General features: G+C 48.4%; 1 protein-coding gene across 1 annotated transcript in view; it reads left to right on the plus strand.

Annotated features, from left to right (window-relative positions):
• Nucleotides 1-19,715, plus strand: part of CD164 (CD164 molecule) — a 255,457-nt gene that overhangs the window by 33,825 nt on the left and 201,917 nt on the right. The window contains exon 2 of the mRNA XM_086926673.1: nucleotides 11,512-11,592. Coding sequence (XP_086782799.1) covers nucleotides 11,512-11,592 — 81 coding nt within the window. The remainder of the gene's footprint in view (nucleotides 1-11,511; nucleotides 11,593-19,715) is intronic.

The following is a 19,715-nucleotide window of genomic DNA, read 5'->3' on the forward strand; positions in this document are numbered from 1 at the left end:
GCCTAGATGGGCCATGACTGGCAGTTTGAGGCGGAGGGGGAACAAAGCTGGGCATAGCCCCGCTTGCAGTTCGAGAGGCTGTGCACTGCCTTTACACAAATGACGTGACACCAGTGCATTGTGTTGGAGCCAGGGCAGGGGAAGCAGGAAATTGCAAGCACTTGAAAGGGAATGATCTAGAAACTTCTACTTCAAAGAAGGCACCGTTTATAAAAGTTGGACCCTCGCTCCCACTCTTCTGTTCACTTTCTGTACCTGCAAAAAGAGTCTGAGGACTGCCTACTGCTATGGCTTGCTGTGTGCTTTAGAGGACAGCTCTGTGGCCCCTGAAAGGACTGCTCTGCAGCCTGAAGCCTACCTCGAACCCTCGGAGGCCTGCCTGCTGCTTTAGCCCTTTTCTACTGCTTCAACCCCGGACTACCAGAGTTCACTCCAAGGGCTAGTTGGCTGGCCTCCTGATCAGAGCCTCTGACACAGAAAAGGCTCCACCCACTTTGGATCTGCACCGGGAACCAGCATGAGTGTGCCCCAAACCTCAGTGCCTTCCCCAGTCCTGGTCCCTTGTGTGTGGTGCTAAAGGTGGCCAGATAGCCAAAATTCTACTTTGGACTTGAAGCTTTTTGGCTAAAAACTCCTCTGAGAACCAAGAGCAGTCCGGAACCAACCTGCTTATTAATTTCCCAATGTGCTTCACCAGTTGTCCTGACTTTCAGGCAGCTTTCAGCTACATTCTTCTCTACAGCAGCAAATCCTGTTGAGCGGTTCCGACCTCGTAGAGCCCTCACCTGCTACAGCCTCGTCCCACTGGAGATTTTCCACTTCTAGAAAAAGAGACAAAGGGCCTGATTTTAGATCTTGGCGGGACCACAACGGAGTGGGCTTTTTTGGGCGATCTTTCCGCCCGCCACCCTGGCAGTCTGCTGCCTGATTTTAGATGCTAGCTGGCAATGGGAGAGAAGATCGCCGCGGTTGCGCTGACTCGGCCTAGACTTTTCTCCCTGCTCCTACGCGGGATGGGCTGCAGCAGGTGGTCGGACTCCAGCCAGGATTTCCGCCCTCCAGATTTGGATGTGGGCTGTTTCGAAGGAAATTTCGGTGGGAATCTCTCCTCCTACTTAGTAGTTGGAATGGGGTAAAAGGGGGTGAAAACTCTCCTTATTTCAGGGTACAGCTGCAATTTCATCCCCTACGCGTTCATACTACTTGAGTTCTTACTCTGGATCAATTTGTGTGATCACCACCTAGAAATGAGCTTTTGGACATTTGCATTCAAGCCACTGATTATACTATTGAGGTATCCCTTTATACCAAACCCACTGCTTGCAACACCCTTCTTCAATATGAAAGCTACCACAGGTGTCGAAAAGATAGCATACCCTTTAGTCAGTTCGTCCGAATAAGGAGGCATTGTACTACCATCAGGGAATATGATGTGCATGCGGTGCGCTTAAAGAGCAGACTTTTGAGTTGCACTCGAGGGCGAAGTACTACAACCGAGAAGCCATCTTTCAAACCAGACCATCCACAGAGGAAACCAAATTGGTTTGTATCACGAGACATTCCAATGTCAACAATAAACTGCAACAAATCCTCACCTCCCAGTGGCATATTCTCAATTGTGGGCAGGGTACCCCGCTTCCCAGACCAGTTTTTGCGTTCCGCCGCAATAAGAATTTGCACAATATTCTCTTAAAGTCTGTGTGCAAGCCAGAACGAGAGTTTGTCCAAAAAACTATTACTGGCGGCAATCCTGTCTTAGGTACACACCAATGTGGCAAAAGCCACGCATGCAGCCCCGCTTGGTCACTGCGGAACTACAGTGGGGAAATAAAAAAATATTTCTTCAAACAAATGAATAATTGCAGAACATCTAATGTCCTCTACCTGATTCTCTGCCCCCCCCCCCCCCCCATTATTAGCACCTGTGCAATATTCCTGTTCAGGGCAAGTTGTTGAAGATTCTCCACACTTGCTTGAAGGCTATAAGTGGCAGACTTCAGTGCAGTGTAAGGGAAAAAGAAGCTATGTTGAGCTTCTTTTTGCATCCACATAGGCCCTGGTTCTTGTCCACAGCTTTCTCTTCATCAGTTCCGTTGGTGTACTAGACAGTGCAGTCCCTGTCCCCAATACAGTTCCCTCTGGTAATCAAGCCTCTGACCCATTGGATAATGCATGACACCCATTTAAGGGGGTTTCTTTGAAAATGTAATGTCCCTCTACAGTCTACACTGACAACATGCTTCTGGTTCTCCTGAGACTGAATGTCTTCAGACCTCGCCTAATGAACATACTTAAAGTCTATGGAGATGTATCCGGGCTACTGGTCCATTGAGGCAAACTGATGTATAACCTGTTGCTGGGAGTGTTTGGGATTGTTGGATGGATAGGATCCGTGCGCTCACATGTGGATTGCGTCAACAACCCTGTCATTATTATCTCCAGCGACTAACAAGTGGTTGAACACCAATATTTCTCCATTGCTTGAATGAGCACAGGCAGACTTGCAGGCCTGGGATAGGCTTAGACTTTCATTGCTGGCAGGGCAAGCCTGATCATTATGAGCCTTATTCCTAACCTCTCCAAAACTACGCCTATCCGCTCCAGAAAGCTTTCTTCATAAAGCTCAGACAGGTCTGCGGTTTCTTGAGGTTGGGTAGTCTCATTTGGGCAACCTAAAGCACTACAGTGAGGACTTGGAGCCCTTTGTATAGCATTTTAGCTTAAACAAGTTGCAAAAGAATGTTTTGTCAGTCTGTGTCTTCGTTTATTAGCATTGAAGAGCACTGTTAAATTTTGCATGTTATGCCTTTAAATGCTTGGTAGGCACTGCTCCATCGTAGTGGTTTTCGAAGAAAGAATCGGAAGCTCCGCAAACAGTTGCATAAAGTATCTTTTCTAAATTGTTTTCAGAAGGAGGAATGTCTTTTTCAATTTAGGCCTTCCAGAACTGGAGTAAAAAAAAAATATATATATATATGTATATCACCTCCACCATTACCTGCTTTTGTTATCTGCTGAAGGCTATTTTTACTAAGGTATATACTTGGGGCATATTTGCTAAGATAGCCATTGGGCTAGTGTTTCTATACACGTGTCCTTCCTTAGAAGCGAAAAACAGAAAAAGAAATGTGGATTGGTGAAGGGAGAAGAGGAAAAAGGAAGGCTGGAAAGTGCAGAGATGAAGTAAACCCGATATGCGTAGAAGACCAATGCTAAAACTGGAAGAAAGAAGAGGTGAGTAAAGTCAGAAGGTTGAGAGGAATGAGATCAGAGGAAAGTAAAAGTAGAGGAATAAAAAATTACTTTGTTTTCCCTTCTATGAAGGGCCTTACTGGCACATAAAAGATCATTGTTGGTGTTTGTCCCTCTCAAAATCACCTCTGCTCCGACAATACCTATAGTGGACTAAAGCCTGTATGTTTTTAACTAGGGTAATTTGGGCGCATTTAGCCAAGATAATAAAAACCTTTTATTTCACGGTTTCATATGATAGGAGTAGACGGTGCAAGCTGTGGGAATAGAGAAACAAATTAAACGCAGGCTGACCCTACTGTTTGCTGTTCCTTTCTTTGAAACCAGTTAGTGGGAAATGTTCCCATCTTCAAGTCTGACATAACTTGCTATTGGCGAGACATGGTTCAGAAATGTTACACCATATTAGAAGATGCAAAGGGAAATTAGAGTTGTCTCTCCTTTTTGGGGGTGATCACATTAACTGACAATGAGGACCCGCAGCACAATCCGCAACATGCAGCAGCCCTACTTGATCTATACAGTTGTTCTATTTCGACGGTTGAAGGAATTCCAAGTATTTATTAGGATTTTTTCATTAAGACTCTTGATTATCCTGATGTCCTATTCCTTGTTGGTCAGTTTATTTTTTATGTTTAAAGTATTTTATTGAAGCAGGGTGGGGTAGGAAACAACAGGGCAAGGAAAAGATAAACCACAGGAGCCGCACAATCGATGCGTATGATACAGTAGATACAGCAAAGCAGTTACATCTTTTCAATAGGCCTCATTCGACTCAGGAACACAGCTTTCGCGCCTGTGGTCACCAACAAATAACGAGGGGGGGGGGGGGGAAGGGGGAGGGAAGGAGGGACGGGGGCATGGAGAGGAAGAAAAAAAACAGGGGGGGCAAAGAAAAAGAAAAAGAAAATAAGGGGGGGGGGAGGGGGGAAGGGTGGGGAAACATCCCCGCTCCAAAAACCTACCTAACCATCCAAAACCCCCCCAACTACCGTACCCCAACCCACCCCCTGTACTGTGCCATTACCATCAGTTCTCCCATCCTATCGACCCTCCAGTAATCCTCGCTATACAATGCCAACCCCGTCCGATCAGACAGGCGGGTCCGGTGGCGGCGTCAGCCGTAACAACCTAAGATATCTGGGACAGGTGATCTCCCGAAACTCAGAACACAACAGGCTATGAAAGGGCGCCCACAGTTCCTCAAAAGTGTCAGTGTCTCCCAGGGCTACTAAGGACATCTTCTCCATACCAAGGACATGCCATAATCTATGCAGCCAGCCAACAACTGAGGGAAGTGTGGTGGAACGCCAATGTATGAGAATATTTTGCACCGCTGACCCCAGAGCAATCGCCATCTGTCTACCCCTCCTGGATCTGAGGGGATACATCAACCCATTCGGCAATCCCAGTAAAACATAAGCAGGGAATCTCGGCAGCTCTATCCCAAAACATTTGTCCACCTCACCCAGGACCTCCTCCCAATAAGAAGCCAGAAGGGGGCATTCCCACAGTATGTGTGTAAGCGTACCAGTATTGCCACAGTTGCGCCAGCATGTCCCTGGTATTGCCCTGTCCATCTCGTGCAGTTTCTCCGGGGTGCGGTACCAGTAGGTCGAGATTTTGGTGAAGGTCTCCGTGAGGCCCGTGTGATAGGCCGAGTGGCGTGAGCGGAAGGAGATGTGGTCCCATTCCTTGTGGCTCAACACTCGCCCGAGCTCCCGCTCCCATCGTTCCCGACCGGGGTTGTGAATATGAAAGGGGGGGGGGCTGCAGCATTTTATACAAATCTGAGATCAGTTTAGAGTCCGACGTGCAAGTGATTAACCAGCGCTCATACACCGTGATCTCCCGGTTTGCCGTATCGCGCACCTGGGGTTGTAATGCCCAGTGGCACGCCTGCAAATATCGCATACGTTCTGCCTCTGGGAGGCCGTAGTCCCGTCGCAAGTCCTGGAAGGGGACAACTCCCTCAGGGCCGTACAGATGATACAAGGTGCAGCAGCGGACCGCCCGCCAGCGCTCATAAGCACTGTGCTCCATTCCGGGACCGAAGTCCGGGTTGCCAATGAACGGCGTAAAGGGAGAGGGGAAAGTAGTAAGCTCATGCCTAACAGCCACCGAATCCCACGTCCGAAACGGGACCCGCGTCACCAGAGACGCGTAAAGGTTAGGGGGTCGATGAGCCCGCTTCAAGAATGGGACCTCCTGTAACGTCCTACCCGCCACCGCCTGATCCTGGAACAGCCAGTGCTTATCAGACTCCCACCGGCTCCATTCCACCAGCTAGCGGAGCTGGGCGGCCTGGAAATATTTCCGCAAGTCCGGTATCCCTAGCCCCCCTGAGTCGGGCGCCAGCGTAGCAATACTCCTCTTAATCCGCGGTCTACGGCCCTGCCACACAAACCGTGCAATGGCCGATTGGGTCTCCGCGAGCCACCCCGTGGGGGGCTGGAGCGGCAACGCCCTAAAGAGGTAGAGCACCTGAGGCAGGAGGGTCATCTTCACCGCGGCCACCCTGCCTAGCAGCGACAACGTGCCCTTATCCCACCGGCCTAGTTCTTCTCTGATTTTCGTGCTCCAAGCCGCATAATTGGCCGTGACCATCGCCGGGAGTGAGGGCGCCAATAGGATCCCTAAATATGGAATCCGGTCCCTGGACCAGCTCAGAGGGTAAAGTCTCTGTAGTTCCGTTCTGGTGGCGCTAGCGAGCGAAATGTCCAGGGCGGCTGACTTCCCGAGGTTCACCTTGAAGCCCGCCACCTCGGCGAATAGGTCCAATTCCGCAATGTAAGCCGGTAGCGACCTCCGCGGGTCATCTAATGTCAGAATGACATCATCTGCGTACAGGCTAATCGCATGATGGAATTCACCCATCTTGACCCCGACAATGTCGGGGTTCTGCCTAACCCTTTGAGCAAACGGCTCCATATAGAGGGCAAAGAGCAAAGGGGAAAGCGGGCACCCCTGTCGCGTACCCCGTTCAATGGGAAAGGGCCGGGAGCTGCCTCCGTTCACTCGGACCACTGCGGATGGGAACCGGTAGCAGTTGAAGATCAGATGACGGAACTTTTCACCTATCCCGAACTTGCCCAGGACCTTCTCTAGGTAGGGCCAATGCACCCTGTCGAAAGCTTTCTCCGCGTCTATGGATAGGAGCATCCTCTCCCCGGGGATCCTGGAGGCCTTCTCAAGAATGTGAGTCACCCTCTTTGTATTGTCTGCTGTTTGCCTGCCAGGCACGAAGCCCGCTTGATCCGAGTCGACCATGCCCGGGAGATGAAGCGCCAGGCGTGCTGCTAATATGCTGGTGAACACTTTCAAATCAGTGTTCAGCAACGAGATAGGACGATAGGACCCACAGGCAGTCCTGTCCTTGCCCGGTTTCGGGATCACGGAGACCGTGGCCTGAAGAAATTCGGAGGGAATGGCACCCGGCTCCGCAAAGGTGTTGAAAAGGCGGGTCAGCAGAGGCGCCAGCTCCTGACAGAAGGTCTTGTAAAACAGAGGGATAAAGCCATCCGGTCCCGGGGCTTTGCCTGGTTTGAGCCGGGATATCGCCGTGACCACCTCCTCGACACGGATGTCACGTTCCAGATACTGAGCCTGATCTGGCGTTAACGACGGGAGCGGCACCGACTCTAGATAGTCCGCCTCAGCCTGGGCGGAGGGGGCCTCCCCAGTGTAGAGGTCCGCATAAAAGCCGCGGAAGACGTCCGCTATTTGCTCATCCGCCGTGACAGAACCTCCGGTCGAGTCGGTCAGCTCCTTCACTCGGTGCTGTTGGTGCTGCACCCTGAGTTTGTTGGCCAAGAGCCGCCCGCACCGATCTCCCCCCGTGTAATACTTGTGTTTCAGGCGAAGCATCGCGTACTCCGCCCGGTCCATGTCCAGGGCAGCCAAGAGTTTCCTGGCTGCTTTCAGCTGTCTCCAGACTCTGGGGGCCCCCATCCTATGATGAACCTGCTCCAGCTCCCGCACCTGCCGGGTAAGCTCGTCCCTCTTGAGCTGTCGATCCTTATTCTCAGCCGAGGAGATAGCTATAAATTCGCCCCGGAGCACAGCCTTCAGGGCTGCCCACTGTGTCGCGCGAGAGGTATCGTCATTATCGTTCACACGCTGAAAGTCCACGATGGCCGCGCGGATCTGGTCCACTGTCGACCGCCTGTGCAATAGCGTGTCTCGAAGCCGCCAGACCCCTATCGGCCGAACCACCGGGGGCAGATTGAAAGCACCCTCCACCGGCGCGTGGTCGGAAAGAGAAAGGACCCCCCTTTCCGCGTTCGAAGCCAAAGCGAGCATTGGACCCGACACAAGTAGATGGTCCAGTCGCGCATAGGACCTGTGAGCATGGGAGAAGTAGGAGTACGCGCGGGTGGTGGGGTGAAGGTGGCGCCACATGTCATGCAAGTCTAGCTCCTCAAGTCGAGTGCGAACAGAGCCCGAGAGCTCACCCAACTGGTGGCGCCGCTGCACAGACCTGTCCATTGCTGCATCGAAAACTAGATTCAAATCACCCCCCAGTACTATGTGCCTATCAGAGGTGGACGCTACATCTTCTAGTGCCCTGTGCAAGAATTGATCCTGGTGGTCATTGGGGCCATAGATAGTGCCAACAGTCAGTACCAAGCCCCCCACCCTGATCTTATATGCCAGAAGCCTCCCTTTCTGCTCCGCCACTTTGTGTAAAACCTCCCCCCTGAACCCCCTGGAGAACAGGAGCGCCACCCCTGCCGTTTTAGAGGCGCTAGAGGAGAAAAGCTGCGTGGGGAACTTGGGGGTATGCATTCTAGAGCAGTCTTTAGCCAGCAAATGGGTCTCCTGCAGCAGGCAGACATCAGCCTGGGAGTTCTCCAGCAGAGACAATACCGCCCGCCTTTTAACCGGGTTATTCAGTCCTTTCACATTTAGAGTGACCACTTTAAGAGCCATCAAGGAGGGGAATCATTGGAGCACACACAGAGAAGCAGAGCCCAGCAGGCAAACATGGAAGTCACCTCACGAGGCTTCAGCACACAGCAACCGCGAACATCCCCATGGCACAGTACAGTCCCCAAACCCCAACACCCCACAACTGGAAGAACCCCCCCCTCCCCTCGGGACCCCCCCCATCCGAATCCGTACCACTCCCAACTACAAACCCCCCCACTAGTCCCCAAATTCAAAACATCCCCCCGCCGGTCCCGTTCCCATTCCCCACTTCTCAAACTTTGCAAAGAAGACATTGTCCCAGTCCGGTCCTTATCGGACAAGGCCGTGGAAAATCAGTCTAGTGGACGTCTAGCCACCACCTCCAGCACTCGCCATTTCTCCCCGCCCTCCCCCTGAACCCCCGCACCTGCAAGAAGAAAGAGCTAGAGCAGACTCCCCCCGGAGTAAGTTCAGGCCGTCAGGGCCACTTCGCCATTCGCCGTCACTCTGGAGGCCTCTTGGATGGCGGCTGCCATGTCCGCCCGAATCGTGGGCGAACCCGGACGCTCCGTTGGTGGAGGGCTCCTCTCTCCTACTTGCTGCCATCCGTCTCGAGTGCTTCGTCTGCGACGCGGTGCTGGGGTGTCCGTATCAGATGCTGTGAGGCCCAACACCGCGCAAACATCCTGGAGGGACCGGAGCTGGTGCAAAGTACCGTTCCATCTAAAAATCAGACGGAAAGGGTGCCCCCAAGAGTATTGTGTCCCTTGCTCCCGAAGGAAGTCCGTAGCGATTTTGAAAGATTTTCTCTTTTGCAGCGTGACTGTAGATAAGTCCTGATACAGGGCCACAGGGTGGTCTCGGAATTGGAAAGGCTGCTGTCTACGCGCCTCGCGGAGGATCCGCTCCTTCAGGGGGAAGTCCGGGAGGAAGGCCAGGATGTCCGGGGCGGGCGCCGTGGCTCTGCGGGGGCGACCCACTCGGTGTGCCCGGTCTATTCGGATCTGAATGTCTTCTGACTCCCCCAGAATTGCACGGAAGAGGGCTACTAGGTATGCAGTCACGTCTTCACCCTCCTCGCCGGACGGTACGCCACGGACCCTGACGTTATTCCGCCTGGATCGATTCTCGAGGTCCTCGGCATGGGCCTGCAGTTCAATCTGTTGTTCCCGCAGCCGCAGGACCTCCTGCTGCAGATGGGTGATCTCCTCGTCTCTTGAGTGACCAGCTTCCTCCACGGTGTTGACCCGCTCCCCCAGGGAGTCCACCTCTCTCCGCACTTCACGGACCTCCCCGGCTACCTCACGCTTCAGCGTTTGAAAGTCCTCCCGCAGGGAACTGAAGAGCGACTCGAGGAATGATCGTGTCACCGGGGGTTCTCCGCCATCTGCTCCCCTGGCTGGGGCCAGGGAGGTCGTGGTGGGCTGAGTTCCTCCGCTACGCAGGGCGCCGCGCCCCAACATGTCCGGCAAGGTTCGATCACCCCTTCTCTGTCCTCTAGCGTTCGACATCTCGGCTGTGCATGGGGTGTCGGGGCTTTCCGCCCGGCAAAGAGATCAGCCGTGCCGGCGCAGCTATACACCAGTCAGGAAGCAGCGCCTCACAAAGCTCCCGAGGAAGGCCGAGCCGCCAGGCCGGAGTTCACAAAATGGCCGCCCTTTACTATCGATAGGCCAACGCTCAAGGAGTGAGGCCTGTCCCCGTCTCGGGTCCAGTGGCGAGAAGTCCAGCCGGGGGGCAGACTCACGGGGCGAGGGTCGCCGGAGTCAGCCATCCTGGGGGAAGATCCGCTCCAGGAGCACAATTCCACTCCTCCACCACCAGTGTCGGGCCGGAGCGGCCTCTCGGGACGAGCACCCTCAAGCCTCGGACCGGCGTAGCGGTTCGATGCCGGCTCCGCCTCCGCCTATTTCCTCCGCTCAGCTCCGCTCCCTTCATCCACCGCCGGCCGCCTCCGCTTCGCTCGCGAAGTCGTCGTCGACTCCCACTCCAACAGCACAAGCACTTCAACGGGCCTCGCGCAGGCTGCAGAGCACACCGTCCGGATCCCAAGCCCGGAGGTCTCGCGGCTCCCGGCTCACACACAGGCCGCTCAGCGGGCTCCGTCCCAGGCTATTCCGGACAGGATCTCACCCCCGACGGGGCAAACAAGGCTCAGCAAGCGCCCCACACCTCTACCGGGGGCTCCAGGCTCAGTCACCGCATGATCCGGGGGGGAATCGGCGGTTACGAGCGGCGCAGGGTTTCAGGGGTCCGGGAGCTCTCGGCAAGTGCGTCCTCTCAGCCCGCCATCTTGGCCACGCCCCGGTCAGTTTATTTTTGAAAAAACACTAATCTTTTGCCCACAATTTTGTTGTTCACTTTCGTAATCCTGCTACAGTAAGTAATGCCATTTTTTAACAAGCTTGGCAGGTTTTTTACATTTGAACTCTAAGCCTTTACTACAAACCGACTTCGGAGGTTTTAAAGTATATACACTTTTACTTCAACTTTTGCATTTGAATTTCAAAGAGAAATAATTTGCTCTTTTGGCCAGAAAAACAAACCCAATTGCCTAGGTCAGTAATTCGGAGGTGCGCCAAGGATTTTAAATTTAATAGATGGAGCTTGCAAGTCACTGCATAATCACCTGTAGGTAAACATTTACTCTGTGTAAAATGCAAAAATTGAACACTAAGGGGCACATATGCGACATTTCTTTTTTTTGCAGTTGCAAACAGAGATTCGGCCCATTTAGGACCGTTAAAACGCTTTTTGCCATGTACCAACCCTATTCTACGAGTCTGTAACCTATTACCAACTCGCAAAATAGGGTTTGCAAGTTGCAATTAGGAAGGGGCGTGCCAATTGCGCCCCTTCCTAATAGCAAGTTGCAGGGGGGGTGTCCTGATTTGAAGCCGGAAGGCATTCGGAAAAACAATTGCAGTTTACCACCAACTTCAGGTAGATGGTAAGCCTTGGACTGAAATGGGGGAAACAATTATTGCAAGTTTGGGGGCTTACTTTGAAATAATTCGAATTTGATTTGTTCCCCTGCTAGCTTAAAGGGGACTTTCAATTATCTCGAAAATTGACCTTCCACCCTAGCCCTGAACTCTATTCTGCAATACAGTAACACTAGCTTGGAGTACTGTTTTTAAAAGTTCTCAAATTAATGACCTCTGCAGGGTTCATTAAAAGTTTGTAATAGAGTGAAGACAAAAACGGCAATTAAGTAGTTCTGTGAAGTATATTTTTGATGTATGCAAGTGTGTTTTTATTTGTTTAGATCTGAATTTCTTGATTCTAGTTCTAATCTAATTTTAAATTTCTTCAGTTTAACTTGTTTAATGATGTTTGTGGTTTCAGCTAACTGTGGAGACTTTAGTTCCTGTGAAGACTGCCTCAATGTCACTAGTCTAAACTGTACATGGCGTACATGCTCACTTGGTAAGTCGTTCATTTGTTTTGGCAAAATGACTAAGCAATATTTCTTGAGGAAATTTGTTATCAAAGCTTTAGTTAATTTCACTATTGACATCGGCATAGCCATTACTCCATCTTTCTGATCTCCTTTTTCCAACTAGTTAAGAATTTGACTCGGATATCCCCTTGCACACCTACACACCTCTGCACGTGTGAACTCCTTGTAGCCCCTCTTTAGTCTGATATTTTTTTCTACCTGAAAGGGCACACGTCTTGGGTTTTCCTGTGCTTACCCTGTGAAAAAAAAACACTTAAAATTGCACACCTACTTGGAGCCTAGAATGTGTAGTGAAGCAAAAATATCAAAATAAGCACTCAGTGAGACATCGCTTCGCCTTACTGAACTAGTGAGTTCATAGTTTATGGATTGTCGTCCTTTAAGCAGTAATGGAAAATAAATGCATGACCGAAACAAACTCCAATAGTGAAAGACTTGGCAGATGTCAATAATAGCAATTTCTCAGACACAAAACTAGTAGTTTATGAATCTCTGCTGATAAGTGGCAATAAAAAAATTAGGCTAAGTAGACCATAAGCGCAAGTACGGTGCAAGTGTAAGTATAACATGAGTATACAAAATGGCTGCGGATAACCAACAACATTGTTTCATCAAAAACAATACAGGTCAGCATAAATCATTGAAATGTGCAAATTGAGTTCACACCCTTTGTTTATTCATTCGTGGCTCTTGGTTCTGCATGTTATGTTAATGTTTGGAGGAATATATATATATATATATATATATATATATATATATATATATATATATATTCACTGAAAAACCATAGGTTTCAGGCCTTGTATAGTTAGGAATTAGCATTTAAAAAGCCTTTGAAATTCACTGAAAAAACTATACGTTTTAGGGGTGTTATAGTTAGCTGGACATTTCACTCATACAAAACCATTGAAATTGCTCCTATATAGTTAGTTGTACTAACTATATTTCGCGCTTCCGCAGTGTGTGTGTGTGTGTGTGTGTGTGTGTGTGTGTATGTATGTGTATGTATATGTGTATATATATATATATATATATATATATATATATATATATATATATATATATATATATATTCCAGCTCCGAGGTATCCAACGTACAAAGGCGCACCCGGACCTCTGCTGCACACAAGGAGCCTTAAATGGTAAGCACGCCTCCAGCACCACGATATCCTTTGACTGTTCAAACTGCCCTGGATGCCTGACGCGTTTCGAAGTGTCCCCACTTCTCTTCAGAGGCTTTGGCAGTTATGAAGGAGCGCTTGAGGCACCACACCCCTTCTTGCTTAGATGCACGCCCTAGATGGGACTTGTAGTGCCTCACGTCGCGCTAATGTTCAGTTGGTAACTTTTCAAGCCCACAGATGGGCCTCGCTGTGTTGAATGCGTATGTATGTGTATATATATATATATATATATATATATATATATATATATATATATATATATATATATATATATAGCAATCTGCATTGAAGACTGAGTGGATGTATAAGTGTCTGGATGGAGGATTTAGTAGCACTGTGATTGACTGTCTAAGTGACTAATTTAAAGTGTCTCACTGAATAAACTGTGTGAATATCTGTATCACTCTGTCTCTTGTGGTGTAAACTACTACATATGTTGGTTACTAGCTTTGTGAAAGTCTATATTAGTTATTAATTAGTTTTTGAGTATTCGTATGGGATAGTGAATATGTGTGTGGTTGGGTGGGAGGTGTGTGACTGTCCAAAGATGTGTAAATAGTTGATTTAGTAGGTATACGAGGTTAAGACTGTACGTGGAAACAATTGTTTGGGTGATTGAATCTCTTTATGGGTGTGGTGATGAGTAAATATATTTCTCAATGATGCGTGGCCAACAAACTAGAAACATAAAAGGCAGTGTATGTGACAGTTGTATATAAGTAAGTATACATAAGACTCCGTAAGTGTATGAGTAACTGTATACTTGCAATAGTGATTTTATAACACAGTAAGTATGAGTTACTATCTATATGAATAAATAAAGTGGTGTTTGTATAAGTGTGTAGCTTAGTAAATGTAAGTATGATCAATTCTTTGCATAAGTGAATAGGATGTGTGCTGGTGTGTAATGTTGTTGTATAAGTATATTTAACACCTTGGCTGCTAGGCGTTTTCCCCCTCCTGTGCTGAAAATTGCTATTCTTCTTTATTCATGACGAGCTCAGCTCGTCATCAGCACAGCTCAACTGTGCATCATGACGAGCTGAGCTCGTCATGATCATCGAAAGGGTTAATAGTGTTATATTGACCTTTGTTAGCATGTATGAGTAAATCTATAGGTAAGTGTTTAGATGTGTGTGTAGATGTAGGAATCACTGAGTGGGTTTTAGAAACTTGTATTGGTGTGTCGATGGTTTCAAATATGGTACTCCAGATTTTGAGTGTTGAAAGGTTATACTAGTGTATGATGAGATGTCAGATTGTCACGTGGATGTTGTTATCATTGATGTCATTTGAGAATTCATCAGTGATGTCACTGACCATGACCAGAATGATGTAATATGTGACATCATCAGCAGTGGATTGCGGGCGCGTGAGTTATACTTTGTACAACTAACTATAACGGAGACATTTCAATGGTTTTGTACGAGTGAAATGTCCAGCTAACTAGAACACCTCTAAAACCTATGGTTTGTTCAGAAAATATCGAAAGTTTTTAAAATGCTAATTCCTAATTAGAACATGTCTGAAACCTGTTTTTTTTTCAGTGAATTTCAAAGATTTTGTAAATGACAATTTTTAAATGTATTAATTGTTATATTTATTTATTTTTATACTGATTTACTACATTTTTTAAACTATTTTTAGATATTTTATTTTTTAAATTGCATTATACATTACATTACAAAATATACTTTCTCAGAATTAATTACTTTAGTTTAAATACTTTGCAAATTGGCAATAGACTATTAAGTACAGTAGTTACAGTTGTTGCAATGGGCAACACAATTCCAAACACAATGCAACATTGAGATCAATGGGAATTTCTAGTGAAATGCAATTAGTTACTTTATGGATTACTTGTCCAACCACAGGACTGGATCCTAGATTCAGTCCTGGGACATCTCCTGTAAACAGTTGAATAAAAGCGTTTTGGTTACAGTAGTGATTTTTTAGGAATATTATTGTATTTTAAAACTTGACACTTAGAAACGTTTTCACATAGAATCACCAATGTTATCCTATGGGATGAAATTCACTTAGCAGGTAAGTAGTGTTACAATTACTATTTCTTACTCCGTGGTGGATCCTGGATCCAGCACTGGTGCATCTGCTGTAAACAGTTGAAAGAATGTGTTTGCCATACAGGCGATTTTTAATGAATATTTGTAGTTTGTCAAAATCAACACTTAAAAACTTTTCTGGTGAAAACCAGACAATGGATTCCTATGGGAGGTAATACAAGTTACTGGTAAGTAAGGTTAGAATTACTTTTCAGGGTCCGTGCTGGGCTAAAAGATGCAGCACTGGGTTCTCGCCTGATAACAGGTGAATACGTCGGAATTCGTTGTTTGGTTGATTTTAGGTGAATATTTTCAAGTTTCAAAACTCTACACTTAAAAGAATTTCCAAGTGAAACCAGTCAATGCTAGCCTATCAAAGGAAATTCAAGTTACTGGTAAGTACGGTTAGAATGACTTTTCAGGATCAGTACTGGGCTTAAAGATGCAGCACTGAGGTCTCTCCTGATAACAGGTGAGTAAATCGGAATTCGTAGTTCAACTGATTTTACTTTGGTCCAGTATATATAGAGCCACTTTCCTACACCATCCCCCTCCCTTCGCCACTGTGCAAACACGCCCTGTGGCGCGTTGGAAGTTAGGGAAATAATTCCCCTTCAATCCTGAGGGTCCCTAAAGTCCAACAAGCCCACTAGGTACATCCAGTAAGTGCCACAGAGCTGCGTAGCAGAGAGATGTAAAAAGGTGCACAGCCTACACCACCTCTCTGCAACGCAGCGCAGTGGTGCTTCCTGGAAGCACCTGGTGGGCTACTTGGCCCCCAGGGTCCCTCCGGATTGAAGGGGAATCTTTTCCCCAACTTTAAACGCGCCACAGGGCGTGTTTGCACACATCACCTCAGGCCCCGTCCCCTCCCTTCACCTCTGTGTAAATGAGCCCTGTGGCCGTTCTAAGTTGAGAGATTAAGCCTCCTTCAATCCGAAGGGTCCCTAGGATCAAAATATCCCACTAGGTACCTCCAATAAGCGCCACAGAGCTGCGTTGCAGAGAGGTGTAAAAAGAGGCGTGGCCTCTGAAAGCCTGTCTGCAACACAGCTCCCTGGCGCATACTGAAGATACCTGTTGGGGCTAATTGGCCCTCAGGGACCCTCAGTATTGAAAGAGAACTAATTCTCCAACTTAAAACGGGGCGCGTTTGCACAGTGGTGAAGGAAAGGGGTGTGGCCTGAGGTGACATGTCTGCAAACACGCCCTGTGGCGAGTTTTAAGTTAGAGAATTAATTCCTCCTCAATCCTGTGGGTCCCTGGGGGCCAACTAGCCCACCAGGTACCTCCAGTATGCGCCAAGGGGCTGCGTTGCAGAGAAGTGCTCAGAGGCCACGCCCATTTTCACAACACTCTGCAATGCAGCTCTGTGGCGCTTACTGGAGGTACCTGGTGGGCTAGTTGGCCCCCAGGGACCCTCGGGATTGACAAGGAATTAATTCCCCAACTTAAACTGCGCCACATGGTGTTTTTGCACACATGTGAACTCAGGCCCTGCCCCCTCCCTTCACCACTGTGCAAACGCGCCCCATGGCGCATTTTAAGTTGGGAAATTAACTCCCCTTGAATACTGACGGTCCCTGGGGTGCAACTAACCCACCAGCTACCTCCAGTAAGCGCCACAGAGCTGTGTTGCAGAGAGGTGTAAAAAGGGGCATGGCCTCAGAACACCTCTCTACAAAGCAGGCCCCTGGCGCATCCTGGAGGTTCCTGGTGGGCTAGTTGGCCCCCAGGTTCCCCCCAGAATTCAAGGGGAAGTCGTTCCCCCTCTGCAAACGCGCCAGAATGATGAAAGGCGTTTGCAGAGTTATGAAAGGAGGGGGCGTGGCCTCCGGCGCGATACTGGTCTTTTTTTAAGTTTATTTTTTTAAGAAGGGGGGCTGTGTAGTCCCCCTTCTATTATTATTATTATTATTATTTTTTTGGCCCTGGGGACCCCATCCCCCTGTGCCTGCCCCCTAATTATTTTATTTTTATTTGTAAAAAATGCGGAAGGGAGCTGCGAGGCCCCCCTCCCGCGGCCTTAATCGCCCCAGGGACCCCATCCTTTTTTTACTTTTGGGGAGGGGGCTGTGTGGCCCCCCTCTTGGGCCATTTGTAGCCCCGGGGACCCCATCCCCCGGGGCTGGCCCTTTCTGTTGGGGACCGTGGGGGCTCCCCTATCCCCCCACGGTCCCGCCGCCTCCTGCAAGAGCCGGCATTGCTTTTCCACACGGGGAGCAGCTAACATGCTGCTCCCCGTGTGGAAAAGCAATCTACTTTGCTATTTGGAAGAGAGAGCAGGTTTTGCTGCTCTTTTCCAAATAGCAAAGCAGTTTGCTATAGCAAACTACCCTGTCCCGGGGGGTGGCACCCCGGTTCACTGTAGGAGCCGGCCCTGGGGGGTGGTAGTCCCCAGGGCCCTCAAGGGCTCCAGGAGGGGGGCACGCGGCCCCCCCCTCTTTCAAAGCCCCGGGGGGTGGTGGTCCCCAGGGCTGGGGGTCCGTCCCAGACTCCCTAAATTTACAATTGTAGAGCTCCAGAAAGGTGGCGGTCCTCCCCCACACAGGGTTTTTTTTTCTTCAATTTAATGGAAAATAAGCCCCGGTGGATAACAGTCCCCGGGGCTGGTGCCCCCCACAATTTCAATCTAGTCGAACCCCGGGGGTGGCTGTCTCTGGGGCTTGGAGGGCCTTGGAGGCCCCCCCATCATTAAACTATTAAGCCCTGTGGGGTCGCGGTCCCTGGGCCTGCGGGGGGGCCATGTGCTCCCCGCAATTATATATGCTTTTGCCCTGGGGGTGGTGGTCCCTGGGGCACTGTGGGAGGGGATTGGGCCCCCCACACTTTTTTTACAAACATGCCCCCAGTATTTGGCACCCCGGGGGCTAATTATCTTCCAAGCGTGGGAGCCCGTGCTTAGTGTTTTTTTTTTTTTTTTATCGGCAAAATTCACGCAACCTGCGCGGATTTTGCCATAATTAAAAAAAGTTTTTGTCTTTGGGGGTCCTTGTGGGACCCCCTGAGCAGTCCTAGGGGGTCAGGGTGTTTCTACCCTGCCCCTTTTTCTCGTTTTGCATGGTTTTTTTTGTTGTTTTTTTTTAATAGGTTTCTTGTGCCCGGGTTCTACCGAGGCACAAGATGGCTGCCAACACTTCCTGATTTGGAGTGTTGACAGCCAATTAGAATACAGCTCGTGCACGTTGGGGTGCGCTTAGGATGTGCAGATCCTGCGCGGCCATAGATATATATGTACTTTTCAATGTGATTTTCTCAGGAACTACTGAACGGATTTATACCATTTAAGCAAAAGGTACGAGTCTGAACTAAGGACTACCTCTTTGCCAAATTTGGTGTAATTCCGTTCGGGCTGTAGCCGCGATGAACTGTTGCTATGGAAAATTGCATGGGAAAACAAGTTTTGGGACCCCCTTTTTTCTGGTCCCCTGCTTGCCGAATCACCCCGAGACTTTCAGGATAGAAGTGGACCTGAGCTGGCCATTAGTTTTGAAAATTTTGCGAAGATTCGTCAACTGGCGCCAAAGTTATTCCAAATAGAATGTTGCGTATTTCCTATGGAAAATAGGTCCTAACTATAACTATCTACTGGTGACCGCCAGTAGATTTTATATATATAAATTTTTTTAAGGCAAATGGGAATTGATTAATAGAAATCATTAAATGCAGCTAGTTGATCTTAATTGCAATCTGCTCGAAGCTTCGAATTTTTGGGGAAAACGGTCTAAATCAGTAATGACTGTGGGGAGGAATGCCAGGGTGTCTCATCTACGATCCTATCACAAAAAAGGCTCTGCATGGTCTCCTTTTGGAAGAGAAACCATTGTATTTCTGAGCCACGTACTTGAGGGAGCTGCAATGCATCTCTGTTTAGTATGTTTATAGATTATGTAATAACCCTTTTAACCTCTTTGTTAAACCTTTTTGATGTAAAATGCTAAATCCATTTTTTTTAATATTTGGGACAGGTCTCACCTAAGCCCTCAACATTTTTCCTGAAAATTATATCATAGGCCTTTTTATGGTCGGGCTTGATAGCGCAGCTGTCTCCAGACAATTATGTGAGCATCACTCGAGAGGGGATTACCTTCCCCTACCTGTTGGTAGCCAAGAGTACATGTTTTAATAGGGCAGAAGTTGTGCGTTTCAACACAAATAGTGATTTCCCACCACACAGCTCTGATCATTTTTGTTTATTTATCCAGCTGCCTAAGCTTGAACTTTCAGCTGCACTCATGGCGTTGTAATGCTGTTAAAGTGGCTTGGCTATCTAAATAGCTTGTCTTTCTCTGGTAGCAGCAGAAATGGAACGAGGTCAGTCATTAACCTACGTGGAGTTTTTGCTCTGGCTTGACAATGCAATTGTCACATGACCTTTTTAAGCTACAGAAATATTCCTGTACAGTTGGTGGCCTCCACTTGAATACATATCTATTCATGTGCTATATACTTGTAATGCTTCAAATTACCATGCAACATTCCTTTAAAGCCATCCCTGTTGGCATTGCCAATGCTTGTTCTGACATGATGACGATTCTTAATGTACACAGACTTAATATATTTGTGTATTTCCCCAGAGGAAAAAAAGAAAATAGCCAACATGTGTAATTCTTCTTGTTTATCAGGCTAAAGTTGAAGATGTATATTACATCTTAGCTTTTAACTCCACTTCAGTCTCCCGGTCTTACAATGAGGTCTCCTCTCCCTCTAAGCTAGAAACATTCGTTTTTTTCTCCCCACTTACAGGAGATAAAGTGCTTATTTTAACGAGTTTACTAATTTGGGCTCCCCTTTAGACCCATTTCCTCCGAAAGTAATACAACTGGTTCCTAAAACAATATC

This window comes from Lissotriton vulgaris, chromosome 6 (assembly GCF_964263255.1).
Source record: "Lissotriton vulgaris chromosome 6, aLisVul1.2, whole genome shotgun sequence".
NCBI lineage: Eukaryota > Metazoa > Chordata > Amphibia > Caudata > Salamandridae > Lissotriton > Lissotriton vulgaris.